At 36.0% G+C, this 22,747-nt stretch overlaps 1 protein-coding gene across 4 annotated transcripts in view; it reads right to left on the reverse strand.

Moving 5' to 3' along the window:
* trim44 (tripartite motif containing 44) overlaps positions 1 to 22,747 on the reverse strand; it is a 58,846-nt gene that overhangs the window by 23,619 nt on the left and 12,480 nt on the right. For 2 of the 4 annotated variants that reach the window (XM_066701043.1, XM_066701040.1), the window contains exons 4-5: positions 16,941 to 17,180; positions 4,363 to 4,385 (exon numbers count right to left, since the gene is read on the reverse strand). In XM_066701043.1, coding sequence (XP_066557140.1) covers positions 4,363 to 4,385; positions 16,941 to 17,180 — 263 coding nt within the window. The remainder of the gene's footprint in view (positions 1 to 4,362; positions 4,386 to 16,940; positions 17,181 to 22,747) is intronic. The other 2 variants (XM_066701041.1, XM_066701042.1) reach the window with 2 other exon arrangements.

Here is a 22,747-nt window from a genome sequence, read left to right on the forward strand (position 1 = left end):
AAAGTGATAAACAGTGAAATATAATAAGTTGTAATGAGAAAGCAGCTCAGGAGGCATTCTGTAATGAATTCACTGTGATGTCCATACAGTGTCGGCACAATAAACATCAGGCACTTTATAATAATTAGAGTGCCAGACTCGGGGAGACATTATCTTATTATTCAGGCAAAAACAAAGAGAACCCGGGATCACAGGGCACAAGGACCAGCTAGAATGACTCTCCTGGAGTTTAATTATTGAGACTTGTGTGACAAAGAGGAAATCTGAGTGGACAAGCCTGTTCTACAGTGTAATCAAGGAGCTCTGTGAACCATAGTGTTTCTAAGGGCCCTTAGAATAACATATTTCAAAGATTTTGTCAGCATGGAGAACTAAATAAAAGGGTTCTTAATAAAGAAAATGTGTGTTAGCTTTATATGAATAGGAGGGAAGAAAGCCATTGTTGGTTACCATCACCATCAGCCTATATCAATCCACTGCTGGATGAAGGCTGTCAGGATCTGAGCAGAGCACAGGGGACCCAAGTGCAGACTCACTAACAGAAGTGTACCAAGACAAACTATCAAAAAGGGGCAAATCCAGAGAACAAAGAGATAACAGTCCAGGGGTCAATTGAACGTGCAAACAGACAAAACCAGGGAATCCAAGAGAGTAGTCAAAGGGGCAAAAATACAGAAGTCAGAACACAGGTAAACTAGGAATATAAGGCTCAGAGATGTCTATCCAGGATAAGGCAAAACTTCGCAATTAGTGAAGGAGACAAGGGTAGATTTATACTGGGGCAGAGGGAGGCTAGAGAAATAGGTTGGGAGTGATGCACCAATGAAGGGGAGAGAGAAGAAATAAGTACAAATGATGGTTAGGAATGTTGAAAGGGTGAATGAAACGTGTCAGTATTCAGGTGAGGATGACCTCTGGAAGCGAGTAGGGGAATATATATATATATATATATATATATATATATATATATATATATATATACATTTTACATATTTATTTTGCTTTCCTACATAACACATATACTTTTTACATTTCCAAAATCTTATTACAAATCTTCTGTCACATTCTCATCAAAAACCATCATCATAAAATGATTCTATCCTGACAGAACCTATTTTTTTATAGTCTGTTTTTAATTCTTAAGAAACTCAAGATTTTTTCACATTTCCAAAGAAAACAGAAATCAAACTTCCTGTATGGTGGAAAGGGAGAAATCACTGTCAATATTAAACACAAGTCTTTCCATTCTGTTTCCTCACAAAGATCATGGACAGCCACAAGCAATGTGGTGCCTAAGAAACCACACCATTGATCTCTTCAATGCTGGATCCCACTGCCTCCTAGATTAAAGGACTTTCTCAACCAGTCTAATCATTTTAATGAAGTACAAAAAAAGCATAAATCAATATCTTTTGTGTGGAGAATGCAACAGGAATTGGTTGGAAAGAAATCCATATCCTAAAGCTTGAAATGCATTGTTTTCTTTTCTTTCTCTCTTTTTTTGTTAATCTCTTGAATATATAGCTCAAAATTTATAACGTGTTTATCTGTTTGGTATCTCTCTGTCTATATATCCAAAACATTAAATGGTGCCCAGTTTAGCAGCATACCTGCAATTATAAGATTAGATGCAGACGATAATAGACTTAATATTGTTTTGTTTCCTGAAATAATTCCACACAAGTATGTGTTATGGGTAGTGGGGGCAGAGAGGGTCATTCAATAATGCAGTGTACTCCCCACTATAGAGGATATTGGGATGAGATGGGAGGATTAAGCTTTCAGCCTTGTAATCATTTTCCTGTATGTGATTACCACAAGCAATTGAAAGCTCCCCCTCCCTCACTTAAATGGGGAGGGAATGACGCATGGAATGGCTGGAGAGGACAAATATTTGTTGCATGTATCGTTTTCACCATTTTCATCAAATTCTTGATTTCTGGCACAAATAAAGTGTTGCATTCCATGCATTCATATATCAGCATATCAGTGATTTTAATTTGGTTATGCTAAAGTGTTACTGTGCAAATTCTGTTGGATCCTTATTCCTACTGATAACAGCCTCATATATGGATTGTGTTTTCAGGAGGGCTACTATGCTTTGAATGATGTTGAGACCCATGTTCTAGCAATAAATGTATGTACAAAGTGTATATTGTTATGTATATACACCGATCAGCCATAACATTATGACCACCTGCCTAATATTGTGTAGGTCCTCCTTTTGCCGCCAAAACAGGCATGGACTCCAATAGACCTCTGAAGGTGTGCTGTGGTATCTGGCACCAAGACATTAGCAGCAGATCCTTTAAGTCCTGTAAGTTGCGAGGTGGGTCTCCATGGATCAGATTTGTTTGTCCAGCACATCCCACAGATGCTGAATTGGATTGAGATCTAGGGAATTTGGAGCCCAAGTCAACACCTTGAACTCATGATTCATCAGACCAGGCCACCTTCTTCCATTGCTCCATGATCCAGTTCTGATGCTCATGTACCCATTGTAGGCGCTTTCGGCAGTGGACAGGGGTCAGCATGGGCACCCTGACTGGTCTGCGGCTACACAGCCCCATACGCAACAAACTGTGATGCACTGTGTGTTTTGACACCTTTCTATCAGAACCAGCATTAACTTTTTCAGCAATTTGAGCTGCAGTAGCTTGTCTGTTGGATTGGACCACACGGGCCAGCCTTCGCTCCCCATGTGCATCAATGAGCCTTGGCCATCCATGACCCTGTCGCCAGTTCAGCGCTTTTCCTTCCTTGGACCACTTTTGATAGGTACTGACCACTGCAGACTGGGAACACCCCACAAGAGCTGCAGTTTTGGAGATGCTCTGACCCAATCGTCTAGCCATCACAAGTTGGCCCTTGTCAAAGTCGCTCAGATCCTTATGCTTGCCCATTTTTCCTGCTTCTAACACATCAACTTTGAGGACAAAATGTTCACTTTCTGCCTAATATATCCCACCCACTGACAGGTGCCATGATAATGAGATTATCAATGTTATTCACTTCACCTGTCAGTGGTCATAAAGTTATGGCTGATCGGTGTATGTTTTAATACTAATAATATTGTGGCTATGGTCAGAAAAAATAGTTGCTGTTGATGTTCCCTACTCCCTGAACTCTCACGTTTTTCTGTTTGAAATTAGGCTTTAGTTTTACAGAAAAGGACTGGTGATCTCATTCACACAATCTGTAACTGCATTGCTGTGCAGCATAGCAATGTCCTAAAGTAACTCACTAATATTGGTACTTAGTACTGCTCCATAGTAAAATAATTATTCTTAACATTTGTGCAGTCATGTCTCTGCAGTGAGCCAAAATGTGTCACCTAAGACTAATCCAATATCCTTTGTATCATTAACATTGAAATAGTACATTGCATTAAAAATGATCTAAGACATAGTAACAGGCAGTAGTCAAATTATATGAAATCTGTTTTAAATTAAGAAATAAATTATACCATTAAAGTACACACCATAATTTTAAAAAATGGTCCATCATCAGAAAAGCTGAATGGTTAAAAAAGGTAAGCTGCCCATTGTTACTGCTATTACAGCCTTCCCAAAGCTATTAGCAGTACCAGAAGATCAATGACCACATTTTTCTGTCTACAAAAAAGTATTCTTGCTTTGCCTTTTATAACAAATCTCATTGAAATCCTCCTGTATTTCACACAATGTTTTTTTTTTTCTGAAAAAGCATGACTTTTTCATTTCTGTGGATATAAAGGGGACTTCACGGTCAGGTATTACAAACAACAAGTCTTGTGGGTTGTGAGAAACTCTGAGTCCTTTGAAAGCTTTGTTGTAAACACCTGATTTGACATAGGAGGTCCTCACCCACGGCAGCTGTAATCCCTTTGGACAGGGATGTGAAGCACACTAATTGCCTGCCTGAATGTCCTACATGATATGCATTCAATTAGAGATGATATTACAGCTGAAAAACATGCACAGGTGGAAACATGGACTGCTACATCGATGAAGGTCAGATATAGATAAATGAAGATATTTACTGACATACATAAATAAGTCACATATAGTACATACATGTGCAGTGATACTATAATATAGAGATTGGACAGTCATTTATATTAATATTGGGATAAAGTTGGCCACCTTGTTTAGCATTTTGAACATCAGAATAGACATAGTAAACTGTCTGATACAGAGTCTATTCTCCAGCCTTTCTATGTAAATGAAGTGTCTATGCCAAGTACTTTCTGATTGAAAGGAAACTGATATCCAGTTACAGTCTAACAGAAGTGAAGAAATATATGTATGTATGTATGTATGTATGTATGTATGTATGTATGTATGTATGTATGTATTTATTTATTTATTTATTTTTCCTTACCTTGGATTGGCCTCTTTCTCCTTCTGAAAAAAATGAAAACCTTTTTTAAACATATGCACATCTGAAGGTGTGCAAATAAGAGTATTGAGCAAGCAGGGTATTGTATATAGGTAGAACCAGGAGACACACTTAAATTCTATTAATAAGATACTTCATGTAAAACATTCTGGGCCATATTAATAAAATATGTATCATTATACTAAGTTTACAACTTTTTGTCTTAATAGGAAAACACAATGTGTGGTAAATCTTCCAGAATGCTATTATGAGAGTACCTATGGGAAGTTTAAATGTTTACTTCTGAGGAAAACAGGTTGGGGTTATAAGAATTAATTTCAAAGAGATTTTTTCTTTTTAAGTATCTACATAATGCTTTAAAACCTACATATCACCATGGAAACATGAAACAATGACATGAAACTGATTTTTAAATCCATTGTTGTAATTATGTTATGTTAAAAATGTTATGGTTATTTGGGAATTTAGGGGAGTTGGTGACAATTTGATCATTATAAAGGTGTTTCTTTGTGTGGATTTTGGATGCAACAAAAACTGAGAGGTGGAAATGTTAACAGCATAAGTAATGCACCAATGAATTATTGAAAGGACAGTAATGGTGTGCAGTCTACTTATTTGTGCTTTATATAGAATATTATGACAACACACCTTGTTAATTCTTTGAGTGAGTGCCTGCAGTACATTTTGGATTATGTTATGAATAAGAGAATGACACACTTACTAATTTAAAGTATTTAGTGTTGAAAGAAGGTAGCACAGAATAAATTAATGGAACTAAAAAATGAATTGAGTTCATGACAAAAAACAAAACAAACAAAACAAAAATAACAAAAAAACAAACAGTCTGCAAAAATACAGAACTTCAACCCAGATAAAGACTTGATCCCTATTTCTATAGAAAAGTACAGAATGTCATAATGTGTGTTTATTAAAGTGCACATTTTTGGTTATATCTACTGGCTGAGCTGCTGGTGTGGATACGTTTTCAATTTAGACCCCAAAGATATGTAGCGATGGCAATGTGTTAAGGTCCACATATCACTAACAGGGTGAGGGGGAGGGTGAAGGGTAGAGAGGGCACAATAGGGGGAAGCAAGAATGGGGTGGGAAAGGAATGTCCACTGCCAGAGTGACAGATACTGTGCCTGATTGGGGCCGTGATGCGAGCGCCTGGTGCACTGGGGCCATGGAAACAGAAAATGGGACTGAGGGTGCAGGCTTGGACTGGGTCAAGCCTGTGCCTCACCACGCACCAATGCAGGGTCCAGAGGAATGGTGGGTGGGACAACGGAGGTGGAAAAAATTCCAGTTGGACGTAACAGGTAGAGTGAACAAGGTGGCACTGATGTATCATGGAAGACCTGGGCCTACCTGCAGGAGAGGTGAACCTGGATGGTGTCCAGTCTGTGGTCAACCTGCGGGAGTGACAGTATGGGGAACTACGGGGCGGCAGTGGGTCTGACTGCTCGTACTCAGGATTGCGCCTCTTGAAAACAACATATAATCAGGAAGGAAATGCAAACAATTAATCAATCTAGGGTGTGTTTTCGTGCTAGGACCAGGTCATGAGGCTGTATGGTGTGTTTTGCGGTGTGGTCACTGGACCCAGCGGTCACAGATAATTTGAACCAGTGAACCCAGTATGAGACCTGGCTCTCGGTTCATTGTCACATAACGAGAGGCATTGTGTGGGGTGTTGACATATACTGTAACAAAGTTAAATCAACTAAAAAAAGAATGACATTACATTATGTCTATAACTATGTCCATAAAAAAAAGTCTGGGTGTGCAGTTCTGCAATTGATTGATTACTCAAAACAACTTATTTTATTTTTCATTTTTTTAAGTTTAACATTACTGCATTAAATCGAATTAAATAACTCGAAACAAAGTACAGTCAGTGTACACTGTAATGCAGTCTCATAACACGTTTGCCTGTATAGAGATATTATATTTTGCATGTATTTTTTGGTATATAACTTCTGACATATGTGTGACAATAGTTACATTACATATGTCACCAACCTGTTGGTTCATGAATAACACTCAGAATTGCTGCGACCACATTATTTTCAACTTCCGCCATTTCAAAACGACCTGGTCTATTTTTAATTACAGTCACAAGATCTTGGTCAAAGGTAGCCTACTGTGTTTGCGTGTGGTCAGAATGCCAAAATGTACCCCTATTCTGATTGGTTATGTCAGTTAGCTGACGTACTCCATCAACAACGCGAGGATGTGATGTGTCATTTGCTGGCATTAGTTTTAAAGCTCCATTCACACAGACACATTGCGAGGAAATGCCTGGTGTCGAAATGCAGGCATAAACCCATTCACACAGACAAATTGCCACCAAAAAGCCAACATTTGTTTCAGTGTAAATTTGAGTCTTAGATTGGGCTGTGTAAAATAATATTGTTGATTTTAGATACAACGTTAGAGACATCACAAATGAGAAGTATTTCATATTTAGCTTGTGTGGTCAGAATTAGTTTGGATTCAAACTGCTGTCTCAGGCCTGGTCCACAACAAACCCGTTGAAAGTGTCCAACCACATGATACAGGGGTTTTAATGATGTTAAAAATCTAGGAAATTACTATCACCATAACAGACCATAACCCAGGCCCGGCCTAGCAATGACAATCACCACACGACATCATAAAGATTGGGGATTAGGCTAAATGAGGTTTACAAACTGCAATGCAAGAACAGTAAACAGAAGGAAAGGTGCAGTACTGGGACCTTTAAAAACAGATAACCAGCACACTTAAACTGCTTTCTTTGTTAATTGTTTTCGTCTGTGTCTCACTAAAGATAACACCATGCACAGCCTGAACAAAAGGAGCCTTATTAGTGTTAGAATCTCATTTCCCACATATTTTCATTCAGCCTCTAATGGTTCCACTTGACCTATTTTTGGCACTGCTGCTTTTGTAGGCTGCTGATGTGATGTTGCAGTTTGCCTTGTCTCAATTGTGTAACCTGTTATCAGGTTCAAAGTTACTTAACCACAATAGTCCCACTGTGCCACAGCAATAGTTCAAATACAGAAAAATTATGGCTTCATGTACAAGGAAGTGTATTATTTTATTATTATTATTAATAATAATACCTGCCAAAATACAAAATCTGCTTTGTCGTATTGCGCTGCAGTCTGGTTTGTTCTGTGGCTGCATTTGTTTTAGCAAAAAACGTGATACAAGGCAATTACAAACTGCTCTAAGCATTAAATTGCATTGAGGACCCATCCAGCTTCTGCAAACTCTATTGATTCAATGACAGATCTGTGGATTAGACTTCAGAATATTAGGTAATATGTTTTAAAAATAAATCTTGAGAGTTCAAGTTCTTCAGTAAATTGATTCACAAATATTTCTTGGCAGTATATTGATTTTTAAAACTGTGAATACCTCCTGTTGTGGAGCCTGTGTTATCTTGACATCTCATAAATATCAATACAATTTTCCCACATAGTTTGCATTATTAGTCTACTGCCTCAGTGCCTAGAGGTAGGAAAGTTTTAGCTTTGCTATTTACCAACAAAATTACAGACTAAGGGCTTGATTAAATAAAAAATGTCTGTGCTGCAAATTGCTGAGAATGCAGTTAATTATTCATGAATACTCTCCGACCTCTACTATTATTAATGTAAGGTAATATACTGAGTGTTGAATATAATATTCATTGCTTTGTGTGATAATAATCAATGATAATAATCAATGTATGTGCACACATTTATAGAGAGAGCAACACATTTTGATATTCTTTATGAGAGTGATCCACATTTGTGTGTATATTTGTATACATATTTAGTTTAACCTGTACCATAATATTCACTAATCTTTCCAGGTGTCTGATTGATTATGATGTATAAAAATAAATCAAGCTGTAATATTTTGTCAATAAAATATTATATGAAGTAAAACACTAGTGTTATGGTCTGCAATCCATATTTGTGTTATTGCACATGATATGCATAGCACTGCCAACTATTCAAGCATGGAAGATGTCAGTTTTAGAAATACCAACCTCTTCACTCGCTTTGTACTGAAATTCCGACATCATGGCTAAAGGGGAGAGAAACCTGTTGATGCACACTAAATAAAACCATGACAAACCAAACAAAATTAGTCTGTTTGATTGCTGTGAGGACGTGCTGCTCTCAGGGCCTAGACATCAGATCCTACATATCAAAAATGACATTCAAAGAAAACAGAACTTCTGCAGAACCTTCTTGACAGTTATAAAAAGTAGGTGAGAACACCACTGATACAATGTATCTTGTTGCCTTACATAATGCTTTGTCACAAACAGGTTTTCTGTTTCCTTTATTCAGCCTCTTTATGAGAGACTGAGAAAGAGGGAAAAAGTATTTTTGATGAGCACTAATGAATCATTGACTGGGATTAAGAAGAAATTGTTTAGATTTAACATATTGCATTCATTTTCAGGTTGCACGGTACACATTTTGTGTATCGTCGTATCATATTTGATAATACAATAATTGTAAACGGCTAAACTTTATATCTTTGATACATCTTGCATTGCCCAGGCTTTTAACACACGTTAAATAGGCTATAAACAGCTCTAAATATATATTAGTAAACAGCACTGAATACCTTACATAGATACACCCTGAAATGCTAAGGGAGTAACAAATAAAAACAACCACTGGAGAAGGCATCTCACTGACCCTTGAAGGCAGCATTATTGACATGTATTATTAATAAGTATTATAATTACAAATACATAGGTAACACTTGTATTATGTTGCTATGCACTGTGATAATCTTTGATGTTTTCCTAGAGACTAGTAGTTGTTTTAATAAACCATATTGAAGTAGTAGTGTGGAGTAGTGGTCAGGTCTCTGGATTCAGGTCTCTGGAGGGCTGTGAGTTCAATCGCAGGTGAGGACACTGCTGTTGTACCCTTGAGCAAGGTACTTTACCTAGATTGCTCCAGTAAATGCCCAACTGTGTAAATGTGAAAAAAAAAGGTATTTTGTAACAATTATAAGTCACCCTGGATAAGGGTGTCTGCTAAAAAATTGAATAATAAAATCTGACTCTAAGGGAGTGATTTTTTGAATATTTCTTCTGTGTGGAGAGTGGAGAATTGGTTAGCCGATTTGGCTAGGCTGGGAATGGAGCTGTGGCGGACAGGATTTTTTGGGGGTGTTGTTACTGTTGTGGTTTTGCTTCATTGTTGTTTGTGTAAGTGGGTTTAGTCACAAGATATCAAGATTAAAGTCTTATGATTCTATTATCAATATGAATCATTGATATACACATGGGGTTGGTACAAGGCACGAAATTGAAAAAAATAAGATTTTCTCAAATTGAGTGGTCAGTGTCTTTTATTCCTGGTTGGCAACTCTGGGTTGACATTGTGTCCATTGTCTGAATATATGCTAAACTTTAGCTCCTTGACACTTTTTCCTTGCAAGTTGCTGCTTTTGATTAGTAAAATGAAGAGCTATAATTCTTATACTGCACTTTGTACTTTGTTTCACTGTATTTCTTCTTGGCAAAAATAACATCTCTCATGCTACACTCTCTGCCAGCTATGATTCCTAAAACTGCTACAATTCCTAAAATCTTTCCAAATTAAAAATGCACATCCATAAAGGATGGTTTATCACATTGTTTTTAATGTGAAAGTACCCACATAGATGTGCTGCATTGTTTTTTTCCCATTTAGCAAATTTGATGAGCTATTTTAAAGCACTATTAGTATATTTAGAACATTTTTAAAAACGTCCACAAATAGCTCTAGAAACTACAAATAAAACAGCAATACAGCTGACAGCCACAATACAATGTGTTTCTATATTTCTCTGCAGTGCCTGCTTGAGGATAAGAAGAAATTACTGTTTCATTACCATCATCCCTTGATCTTTTGATTACTTCTGTCTGAACCTAACACCAGTGAAATGAGTCCTAATGTAAACCGGGGGCTAAACTGCAAACACAGAACTCATTTACTTTGTAATTGGACTTGAACCTAAGTCTCTCATGGGCAAAAGCTTGAAAGACTAGGAAACTAACGCACTGTGACACACACTAATAATGTCTCCTTTAATAGACTAGCACTGGTTAGAGTATAAATGGACTAAATGTATTATATCTTTTTGAAAAGGGCATCAAGGAACATTAATACAAACACAAGTTTTTATTATGGGGGCACATCAGGTTTTATTAAATGGGCCAAGATTGTAATAAAAGGGTAATTAATGGTCCAGACCAACAATGTACAACATACAGCGCTGGCATTGATAAGCCAGGAAGTAGAAAAGATGTAGTTGTGATGGCCTTTTCGGAAAGTCTCAGTGCATGCAGAAATGATCTAAAATTGAAATAAATATTTAAAAAAAACCTAAATTATATTAAGGAGAAGATAGGAAACAAAACTAATTTCAACCACAACCAGAAAAAATTGGAATCTCTTTTCAAGATATGGCTATATATACATAGTTCATAATACATAATTCACACAATCTGATGAACATGAAGATGAACATGTTGAGTAAAGCCACTATGATAGATAACGCCAACATCTGACAAAAACATTCAATAGGACTACTATACATTGTTAAGACTAGTCCCTCTGTAATTGTTTCTTAGTTATTACTTTCTTACTGCCTTTTTCTGGCCTCATATTTTCAGTCACTGTAGGGATTAATTTGCCAGCCTATCAATTCTCAGACTTTATTTGCAGTACTGTACAGCCACTGAAATTAAAACATGCACTGTGAGTCTCCAAGAAGTTTAAATATCTCTGCTTCACTTTTATTTTACATTTTAGTTTTTTAATTACAGAATAATGTAAATAACAAATATACACAACACTAGTGTGCATTACAATGTGTTACTTTATATTTCACAGAACAATTTAGCAGGTGACTGTATATACTTTCCCCACACTTGATGTAGTGAATATGCATGAGGCATTATGGGTCCTAGAACTTAAGGTATAGCAGGAATTCACTTATATGAGAACAGATTTATTTAGTACCAATAACACCTTAAAAAGAGACTCACATCTAAGACCAGATACAATCATGGATTATACTAAGTAGTGGGAATAGTCTCTTTTCTTTATAATTTACTTCTATACATTTTCTGTTAAAACAGACTGTAACAGGAGGAAACCAGAGAGTGGTTGGATGACAAGGCAAGGAGGCACCATATCTTTAACCATAAGATAAACAGCACAGGCAAAAATCTTAAAATGCAGGTGACGAAAATATGCATTTGGACAATGATTTTACTGAACTTCTAAAGCTCTAAAGAATCCCAAACAGAACTAATAGCCAAAGTATTTCAAGTTTCTTTTTGGGGACAATCATGAAGACAATCATCAAATGTTGTGTATTCATATTATGCTCAGTCAGTCAGTGAAATTTGTAGATCTGACCTGCATTCAAATGTATGCAGACCCCAAGAAAGACCGTTTAGTATTAAATATGACCTCAATGGTGATCTGCTACATTACTCCTAAACTAGTTGCCCATTCAAAGAACCTCTGGTGTTGTTCAAGCTGCCAATTGTAACGAGACCGTAGTCCTGAATCCTAGCTGGGGTCTGAATCACTATGTGAAAAGAGCTGGTGATATCAGGTAGTGATTTAAAACCTCATTCAGGGGCGTATACAAGATTTTCATTTAGAGTCTGGGGGCCCTCCCCCTAAAAAATGCTGAGAGTGCAAATTAGAGCATTTCTGAGACTCGAACAATTCAAACTATGCATTTTTGTTAAGGATTTTTGACCTTACCTCTTCTATTAGATGGATCAAAATCACAGATTGTTTTAAAAAAAATATGCCTTTACTATGCCATTTGCAGCGTAGCATAGCAACGAAATATTTGCTCCCATATTCATAACCTTGTACTGTAGGGCAGATGATCCACAAAAATAAAAACTTAATAAAAACTATCTACACAAATCACAAATTACAAACTTGCACCCTATCATAGTTTATTTTATTATCAGAAACCATGTTCTTTTTAAATAAAATAGGATATAAATTTGTAATTTGTGATTCATGGGTAGGTGAAAGTTTTGATCTGTTTTTGATTTGGATTAATCTTGTCAGTGTTTTTTCGTTTCTCAAGTGAGAGTTTCAAATCTGGTCTGTATTTAATTATATATGTTCAGTCTTATCTGCGGACTGAGTCACTTAAAACTAGATTGGGAACCATTGCATCACACTATTGTGTGCATACTGTTTTTTAAGAACACCTGCAGATTGATGGTCTAAATATTTCCATAATCATGGATATATTAAGACTATGATAAAAAATAACAGAGAGGCTAACCTTTCTCATCTTTTTTCTTTAAACATTTACTTACATTAAATTTCCTCTGGCCTGTTCTAGGTCATGGCATATAACTCACTGACATGACTTGCATGGGCCAGAAAAGAAATTACTTCCATTCAATTAGAAAGTTAATTAAGTCCTAGAAAGAACAGATATTTTCTCATCAAGTGCATTTTCTATACAAGAACAATGTCCATTAAAGCAATTTCTAACCACCTTGAAAGGCATCTGTATTTGCAAAAGCTTATTGATAAAGTGAATGTTGATTCCTTCAATTGCTTTTAAAACCCCTGAACATACTATACCAATGAGGAACATATTGTTTAGTTGAATATATTCTATCACTTTTGTTTGTACTACGGTGATCAACTTATGTTCTTATGTTCTTATGTTCTTAACTTTTCAGGGGTGAAATTTACATGATTTGTGTTTAGCTAATCTGTTTTGATTATTTTGATTATTTTTGTTTTGTAAACTACCTAACTTTCAATAAAAGAGCTTCTCAAAATGTATGTTCAGGAAGTCTACATAGGAAATTAATGTTACCTAATGTTTTGTTTCCTACTTATAAAGCTATGTGAAGATAAGGTATTGGAACACTGATATACATATAACTGTCACTTTCTCTCATTCATATTTCAGATGTGTGCTGACAGTCTCTCTTTGGCATTTGCATAGTTTATCACTATGTCAGTTTGGCCCATCTTTCTTGTCTGTTTGTTTACTAAGTAGCTAATCAATCTCAGAATTTCATGTTGTTTTTTTACAAACTAACACATCACATCATTTGAAGCAATGTTTGAAATTCTTGCCCTAAATACACCTAGGCCTGAACTAAAACAAACCTTTGGCGAACCTGACATTTGAAAATTACAATTCCTGCGTCACAGAATGTTTCCTTCTAACTTTTTTAAACCTACCATCAAGTAATGTGTTTTGTATAATTGTTTGGGCCAATGATTTATATGGTTTGAGTCTAGGTCCTTTGGTTGTATATTCAGATTTTTTATTTATTTTTTATGTGTGTAAGTATGTGACTAGGATTGGTCACATACACACACAGTTCCTTTCAGGTCAATTTTTGAAAACTTTGAACTTTTTTCAGATAAAATCATACTTATAAATTAGTAAGCTGTGATCAGTTTGAACTTAATTCAAATTGAAATGTATCTGTTGGCCCTGGCAGTCAAAAACATGAAAATGACTGAAAACAACTTCCGTGCCAACTAATATCCAACTGAATTTATGAAATAACATTTGTGCATAATGCTTTCCCAAGGTATACCACACGATTGTACATCATGGTAGTATGGGTGTATGTTTTTTGTTTTACAATATGCAATACAATCTTCATGCCACACAGAAAAAGAGTATACAGAGTATAACATGTTAAAAAGTACAATGTGAATGAAACATGAAATACCATAGTTACTAGTACACAAGCACATATTATGTATTGCACTTGTTAGGTGCTATTGTTCCTGCTGCTTTGATGATCGTGTTGATCCATTCAACACATATGCACCAGAAGTTCACTTCCATACACAAAAGTGTGTATAGGCTGTGAACAATTATGTTTTTATCATTAAAAGTAAACAGCCATGGGCAGAAACTAACACCTGCACTATGTATGATCGGGATCCCATTTTGTCGTCTCAAAAGCCACATGTTGAACAGAAATGTATAGTTTATTAATAGTATGATTAGTCTATTATTTGTGATATTGACATCAGCTGAAGTCAACACTATATGAATGACAGCTTTAAAACTTTATATCCAAACAGATTATGTAAATTGTATATTTAACATTTGAAAAGTGTGCAGATAACCTTTAAATGAACCTATTCCAATACATTTTTTATAAACAGCAGTTAGAAACTGCTCCTTAATAATAATTGAGGCAATTAACAATCAACTAGGTAATTAATGATCTGGTTTTAAAAGCCTATAAAGGAAAGCATTAGGAAAGTCTGGTATTCTGGCACCCAGAATATTGTTACCATACAGATAATCTTCTAATTTAAGTCTAATATACATTTATATAATTTAACATATAAATAGTAAGACTAATTGGGTCTGTAGTTACTGAGTTCTTGTGGAGAACTATTACATTAGCAATTTTCCAATCAGTGGTTACAAATCTTGTCTATTGAAAGTTAATATGTAATGGTCTATGAATAGCATACCTAATTTCTTTAAATGCAACTGGAAAAATACAAGTAACTGATTTGTTTTTGTTTGAAATATTCCTGGTTTAAGTAACCCTTCAGCCTGAGCAAAGTATAAGGTATTTAATATTTCAGAGTAAGCTTGTCATCTTAACTCAAACAAACATTTTCAAACCCAAACCCTCTTCAAATGTTTAAAAGGGGACTTACAAATCAGCTTAATATTGCATACAGCCTTCATAGAATAGTAATAATATCAGCTAACACTATAAATAGAAAGAACAGTTGTTATAAACGTCCCTTGCAGTGCTACAAAGTTAAAATTCAAATCATGCCTGGACCAAATTGTACCCCCCCCCCCCCCCAGCGAGTTGGTGAACATTTTAAACGGGTCTCAGTATAGTTGCTGATGATCATGTCTGCAATCTTTATCATTGCAGACCTCAAACAATAGGGACTGGCAATGTAAAGTGGTACATTGCAAAACTTGACCTTGGTCTTGTATACTACATATGATTACATTGTGCTTTACACACTGTCATTACTCACTAACAACAATATTACTGGTATGCAACACAAATGTGGAGCATAGCATGAGTTAAACTACTGGGATCTGCATATAGGCCTAATCAACAAAGCTAACATATCGAAATGTATTTATGTATTCAAATAATACTGATGAGATTTGTAAAATACACTATATTTGCTAAAAGGTTGACTGCCTGCCTTAGTTTGTGTTAAAATAATTGATTATGTGGCATTAATAAAGCAGACAGTGAACACCAGGGTTAAAGGCTGTGGGGAATGAGGAAGTGGTAGAGACCAGATGAGATACACAGGAGAAGAATGGTCAGGGAAAGGACATCCCAAACCAGGCAGATGTTCTTAAGTCTATGAGAGGAGTACATTGTGTTTGTTTGAAACATCTGTTTTCTGAATGCATGTCTTCACATATTATATTGAATACTTAGTGTTGCTGGGTATATACTGTTACATAACAACGGTTACACTTATTTGGTATGGCTATTGAATAAAATGCAAAATGGTAGTGTAGTTGGATGTCTACAGGCATTGACTGTGCTGGATCTAATCATTAATTCTACTCATTTATCAATCATGAGTCACAGGAATAACATCCTACATACAGTAAAACTGTTTAATCAGTCATACTTTTACAATTGCTGTAGCCTTCAGCTCACTGTTAACTGCATGTTTGTCACTGTTGTCAGGTACAATAATTACAAGTGGCCGCATAATAGATTAAGGGTTGTGCTAGGCAGGTACGCATAGAGATTGTAATAATGATTCTCAAGCATTGTACTTCTGCTGGAGTAGCTCTAGGCTGTTTCTACAATGATATGTAGAGTTAGACATTGACTCTTTAATAGTTTCAGGCAGATGTGTGTGTTGATTGATGCTATGACATTATTCAGAGACATGTACAGTTCACAATTACAGCATTCACACTGATGAAGAGAACTATACAGATGTCTGTGATTTTTGGTAGAATCATGTTCTTGTTGTGTTGGTCAATCATTACTGTATTGTTCAAGGAGGGCTATATTTGTTATTTCTGGCTTCTCAGAATGTGTTTTACCTCAGTCTACTCAATCTCTGGGGCTGGGACAGATTTGTGTCTGATTGGATAAATCTGTAGCTCTTGACACACAGTACTGTCCAAGTGTTATACCATGTCATACCATATTTAGGTAAACTATTTAGCACCTATTTAAATAACTTGATTCCTGAATAGGATGCAACAAAATGAATTACAATGCACAATACCCAACTGGTCTAAATCAATCGATCACTACTACCAGTCAGGCAGCATGTGCATGTGCTCTGATCCACTAAACAGAGCAGTCCACAGCAGATTAAAGGATCAATGTTTATTGTATTACTATTATTCACTTCAGATTATTGTCAGACTGGTCAGGAAGTGTACAGGATAATAAAATGAATGTTATGCTAGCATTGGGGAAAGCACTCAGCCTTCAGGCATGGACATTACTAATAAACCTGCCCATGGTGTTTTCTTCAATTAGTTGTTGTTGAATAACGGGGGCTCACCAGTGGGTTTGCATCTTCTCCGTGGTCTAAGGCACCAAGCTGCTTCGTGATGGAGGCCATCTCTTCCTGCAATTTCTCAGTGTGAACAGTGATCTCTGCAATCTTCTCGGCTGCCTGGGCTGTCAGAAAGGCCTCCTTCAGGTCCACCAAGTGCAGAGTGCGCCGCTCCTCTTGCCGCACAAGCTGATGTAGCTCATCAAACTGCTTGTTAACATAGGCCTCTAGGTCTTCTGTTCCCATCTGAGAAACAAAGGGGAGAAGTGTTACTGTGGTGAAATGTTCTGCTGGACAAATGTGCCAAAGTGGTCCTGCTCCTCTCTTGCCAAGAAAAAGTGAAAAACAATCACTGTTGCTGATATGCAAGACTGTTAACAAAATCCTAATGTATTCCAGAGTTTCCATGCCCTGCTGGCACAGAAAAAGAGAAGCAGCACTGGTAAAGAAATTGTGAAATGCGTTGGGCTTTATTTTACAGTTTTGACACATCCCAAATCTGTGCTTATTCTGAGCTTGTGCCTAAAAGGAGGCTGAGCCACATTGATATAAAGTCGAATGCTTCTATGCTGAAACTGAGTTCATCAACAATTTGCTAATGTAGATGCATCTAGAAAAAACGTGCTTACTTTGCAACATAAGTATTAATATGTGAAGTAGGCATGTCGGCATGTATGCATGTAGGCATGTGAGTCAATAACCCATACCCCCTACTGGGATCATTTTATCATCCTTACCCTTTCATCAAAGATATCAAAAGCTAATGCCCCTATGTGGCAGTGTATACCTAGTTTACTACAATAAAGCAATTGATGCACTTGAGCAAAGATTATTTTGCTTTTACTTCAAAAATGGCTGACAGGAAATCAATAAAATTAAACTTCAACAACTGTCTTATGTTGAAATGCTTGCGTTTGCATTACTGTGTATTCATAGTTTTTCTGATGAAGGTAAATATTTTTCCAACACTAAGCAGCAGCTAAAATGAACAAGTCATAATACAATTTGTAATGGGAAATTTGCAGGGTAAGGTATTTTTCCAAATAAAAGAGCAAAATATTAAACCAAATATTTGTATTGCAAAAAAATAAAAAAATAAAAATAAGTGCTACAAAAAGAAACAACTGAATGGCTTGTGTTTTGTTTGTTGTTGAGGCAGTTTGTATTGGCAAATATACATTAAATGAATACATATATATTTTTAATGGATTCTCATTCATAAATGTATTCAGATTATTTTACCAGTTACTCATTAGATTACAATAAGTGTTCAATGAATTAATCATACAAAAATTTTGAACAATAGGTTCTCCCTATCAAATAGTGTGGAATGCCCTCAAATTTAGTGTGTTGACACTGTTGGCAATGTCAATGTATTGTCCTAGCCTTTCTTCCAGCACGCAAAGGTACTAAATCTGTTCTTAATCCTAAATGCTAGCTATATTCAGAATACACTGTCCTTAAATCACAGTATTTCACAGAAGCTGTTTCCCTTAAAAAAATGTATTGTTTTATACATCTGTTTCACATTTGATTATTTTTATTTATTTATTTATACCACATATCTCATTTAAAGAAAATAAAACAGTGCATTGGAATGTTTGCTTTTGTAGGCTGATATGAACAGTGAACCTGAAATGACACAAATGTGCTGGAAACAGTGTTCGAATTGAGGGGGGGCTGGGGGGGTCCGAGACCCCATAAGAGCGAGAACTTTGAACTTGGGGGGTCCCGGCCCGATATTTCATTGAATAAAAATATAATGTTTAGTCAAAATGAATGCCCAGACACAATACGACTATGTCGGCTTCTTCCAATTCTCATCACTGTTCCAGATTCGATTTTTTTTTTCTTCAGTGACATTCTTAACACGCGCACGTGGGGAGCACGTCAATTCGTCCCTGTCATGGACCCATGTGGGTTCGCAAACTTGCAGTTTTGTGAATCAGTTTACACTGTTTTAATCTTACCTATCTGACAATTGTAGGTAGCTATGCTAACGTTACTCTGAAAAATGCAGTAAACTTCATCATTCTGAATTAAATTATTCAAGTTATTAATTTCTTCTCATTATGATTGAAGATATGTATTATCATTGTAATGGTTGTTATATTAAAGAGAGATTATACGAGATTCATTAACGTATTTATGTATGTCTTTTCTTGAAGGATAATGTCATTACAAAGAAGATAAAACTTATTTTTTTGGCAACACACGCCCCCCCCCCCCACCACCACATAAGCTCTAGTCTAACCCAATTTGAAAACTGGCTGAAACATGTGAAAGTCTGTGGATGCAATACCCTTATTGGAATTTTGCTTTTATTTGTTCAAACAAATGCATCATATCACTGTGCAGCTTTTATACAAAAAAACTCCTAGCTGCGTAATGGTATTGAACTAATGGAAAATATTGTGTTTGCTGTAATTGTGTACATAGTATTTTGGATTCAACCCACTTGAAATGCATTGAGAAAATGTTTTTGTTTTCCTTATAAAGGACCTACTTAGGTACAGTTGATTTAAATATAGCACCTCAGTAACTATTAAGGCCAGATTAAATTCACTGGCATTATAATAGGACACCCAACTTCCTCATCAAGCGTATGAGCCCTGGTGTCCTGTTCCTCACCATTTCATGCTCTGACGGAGCAGAGTCAAAAGGCGGATTCTTGCATACATGAAAAAACTTTTATCTTTTATTTGAATTCTCTAAACTACAGTCAATAGAAGTAACAGGTAATTTGCATACTACTTCAGCAAGAAACCACTAAATTCTCTCCCTCTCTCTCTTTCTCTTTCCTCTACAAAAGCCCTAAACTCAGCAGCACAGCAGGTGATTTTTTATGTGATTTTTCTCAGTGCAAGGTGTAAATGCAAGAATATGAGCAGATGAAGGATTTGCCTACTGGCTATGGTCCTCGTGGATTAATTTCTCAAATTGAGGCAAGTTTTAACTGGAAAAACAGTTTGTTTGCCTCTCTTATCTCTGAACTAGAATGCCAGTAAACAACCCCCTCCAGCTCCCCCCTCCTCACAATGACAGATGGAGCCTGCCTTGAGCTTCTCCACCCCCCACCCCCACCCCCAACATTTTCTCTTGTCCCCACTTCTGAACGATGCACCTGTCAGAATAATTGGAAGCAATGACGCATTCCAATCTTAATTTACACTCGTGTAACTACAGGTCTCCGACACAGTCATCAGGCTGCTTCATTTACATTTTCTATGACCCATGTAGTAACAGAGAAAACTGAAGAATGCCGACAGTATCACATAGCTGTTTCCTGAACCTGGGGTGAGCAAGATGGAGAGAGGGAAACAGATGTAAAATAGTGGTAGAGAACAGATTGAACAACAGATGAGATAGAGTAGCCAGGAAAATTGTTATAAAAATATAATAAATAGACAATTGTATTTATTAATAGTTTGGGATACCAAATAAATTGCAAACCAATATGGATTCTGTTTAGTGGAATCCTTCCAAAATATACATCTTATCTTAAAGTCAGAGGCATGGGCTTAGGTCCGGATTAAATGAAATTTTTGACCCACCCGCTAATAGAAAACTACAGAACTATACTCAGTTGCGGCTTCATTTTCAGTAAGATGACACTTTCTTCTAATCATAAATGTAACCGCTATGATGTACAGGTTTGTAGTTTGCTACTAGCGGGTGGGTCAAAGTTTTGATTTAATCTGGCCCTTAGGCATAAACTGATTATGGGTTTCAGTTATCTGCAACATTGCTATATTGCTAAGTATTTATTGTATGTTCCTTACCTGGAGTTTACCACCCATAACAGTTCCATTCAAATATTAAGGTATTGCATATGTTCCCTGCAGGGCAAACTTATGAACATAATTTTACTGTAAAAATCGTTGATCGTACTTCAATATAAAATAATTAATGTTTTATATAAATGTGATTTGTTTTTCTTTATGGCTTTCAGTATAGTACACCATCTGTACCCACTGTGCTAATATGTGGGGGTGGCCAGCTGGGGCTGAAGAGTGTCAAAAATAAAGATGTGTTTAGTTGTTACATAACTGTGTTTGATTGCTGATAGCATGTCTTACCAAAAAACTAAACAAAACAAAACAAAAAACAAGAAATTATGTCCTAGGCTGCAGCATTTTTCAGTCCTGGTTGACTGCACACCCTGGGTCATAATTATAAAACTTTTATCGCTATGTTAAGATAAATCCATGTTTTTCCTAATGAGCAAAAGAACATGAAGAAGTGGGGAAATGTCACAAACAACTTCCAGAGTTTTAATTTTAGTTAACAAAAGTAAACTAAATACTTATGGGTATTTGTCTTTCATGTTTAGAAAAGGAATTATATATTTTACATGATTCTAAAGTATAATACATATGTGCATCTGTATCTTCTAATTTTGGTTCTGACTGAATTCCTAATTTCAGTGTACCTGGTTACACCTGTTTTATAACGTATCTTTTCAATAGACATATAGCTATAAAAACAATAGCTACAAACTCTATTTGTTTCTAAGCAGACTCCAACTCTAACCCTGCATCAAGTGCTGTTTGTAAGACCTGTTAATTCCTGTCTGTCACCCAGCACTTGATATTGGGTTATCAACCATACCTGGATTTTGAAAAACTGAAGGACGGTATCAAGAAAGGACCAATCAGGTACAAACTTCAATAAAAAAACATCAATTAGTAATTAGGAACTCAGTCAGAACAAAACCTCAGTCAACTCAGTCAACACAAAGTTTACAGAAATCGATTACATTGATTGATGAGTCAAAGCTTTTTTTATCTAGACTGGGCTTTAGTCTAGATAAATCTAGAATCCAGAGAAAAATATACTCATTATTTGTATATATAAAAAATTAAATACATTAAAATGTTATTTGGGACCTCTGTAACTAGATATGATGAAGTAGAACAACCTTATTCTAAACATGATGTTCCAAATAAATCTCATGCGGCACATCCATTTCAGAGTGAAAGAAGGATCAACCTGATTCAATCAGGATGAAACACTGGGAAGTAGTCAGAGACATTTACTTAGGATGAAAAAACACATGACACAAAAAGACAAACATGGAAGTAATAAAGAAACCCCAAAGAATGTTTAAGAGCTCCTAATTTAAACTCCTCTGATGCTTACTGACCTGAGTGTTTTTCCCTTTATAGGAAAAAAATAATGTATTAATGGCACTTTGAAGTGCACAGCTTTGCACATTTCCCCTGGTGATTGGCGTCTACTAATTAATAAGTTTCCTGAGAATTCTGCTAATTACTGCAACATGATTATTTGCCTGACAACACTAGTGATTCAAGGCTTCACATTGTATAGTATTCAGCAGAGAGAATGTTTTTTTTAAGAACATAAAAAAACCTAAATCTGAAACAAAATTAAAAATAGTCTAATTGACTAAGCTATTCACACACTTTTTCTGAGTCTTCAAGCTGGGGGATGGTAAGTGGGGCTTAGTCCCAGGTAGTCCCAGAAATTATGTTTTTTAATTATATTTTATGATTATTGTAGAAAGTATTACTTGTGCAATATTATGCAGGAGTGCTGATATACACACCTGGACATTTTAATAGTGCCATATTGGACAGTTGGAATCACTTAGAGAGGTGCAGTTAATTTGTAGGGCCAGTAAAACTGAGCAGCTCCTGTGCAACACGAGATTGTAATGAATCAGCATCATCTCATAACAGGTTCATCTTAGGGTGTAGTTTGATTCCAGAAAAAGCTATCCGTACAGGTAATGTTTAGAAATGTAACACCTGCTTGGTAACTTTGACAGCATAGTGAAAAATAAAGAGTCA

The sequence above is a fragment of the Amia ocellicauda genome, chromosome 4, assembly GCF_036373705.1.
Source record: "Amia ocellicauda isolate fAmiCal2 chromosome 4, fAmiCal2.hap1, whole genome shotgun sequence".
Lineage (NCBI taxonomy): Eukaryota > Metazoa > Chordata > Actinopteri > Amiiformes > Amiidae > Amia > Amia ocellicauda.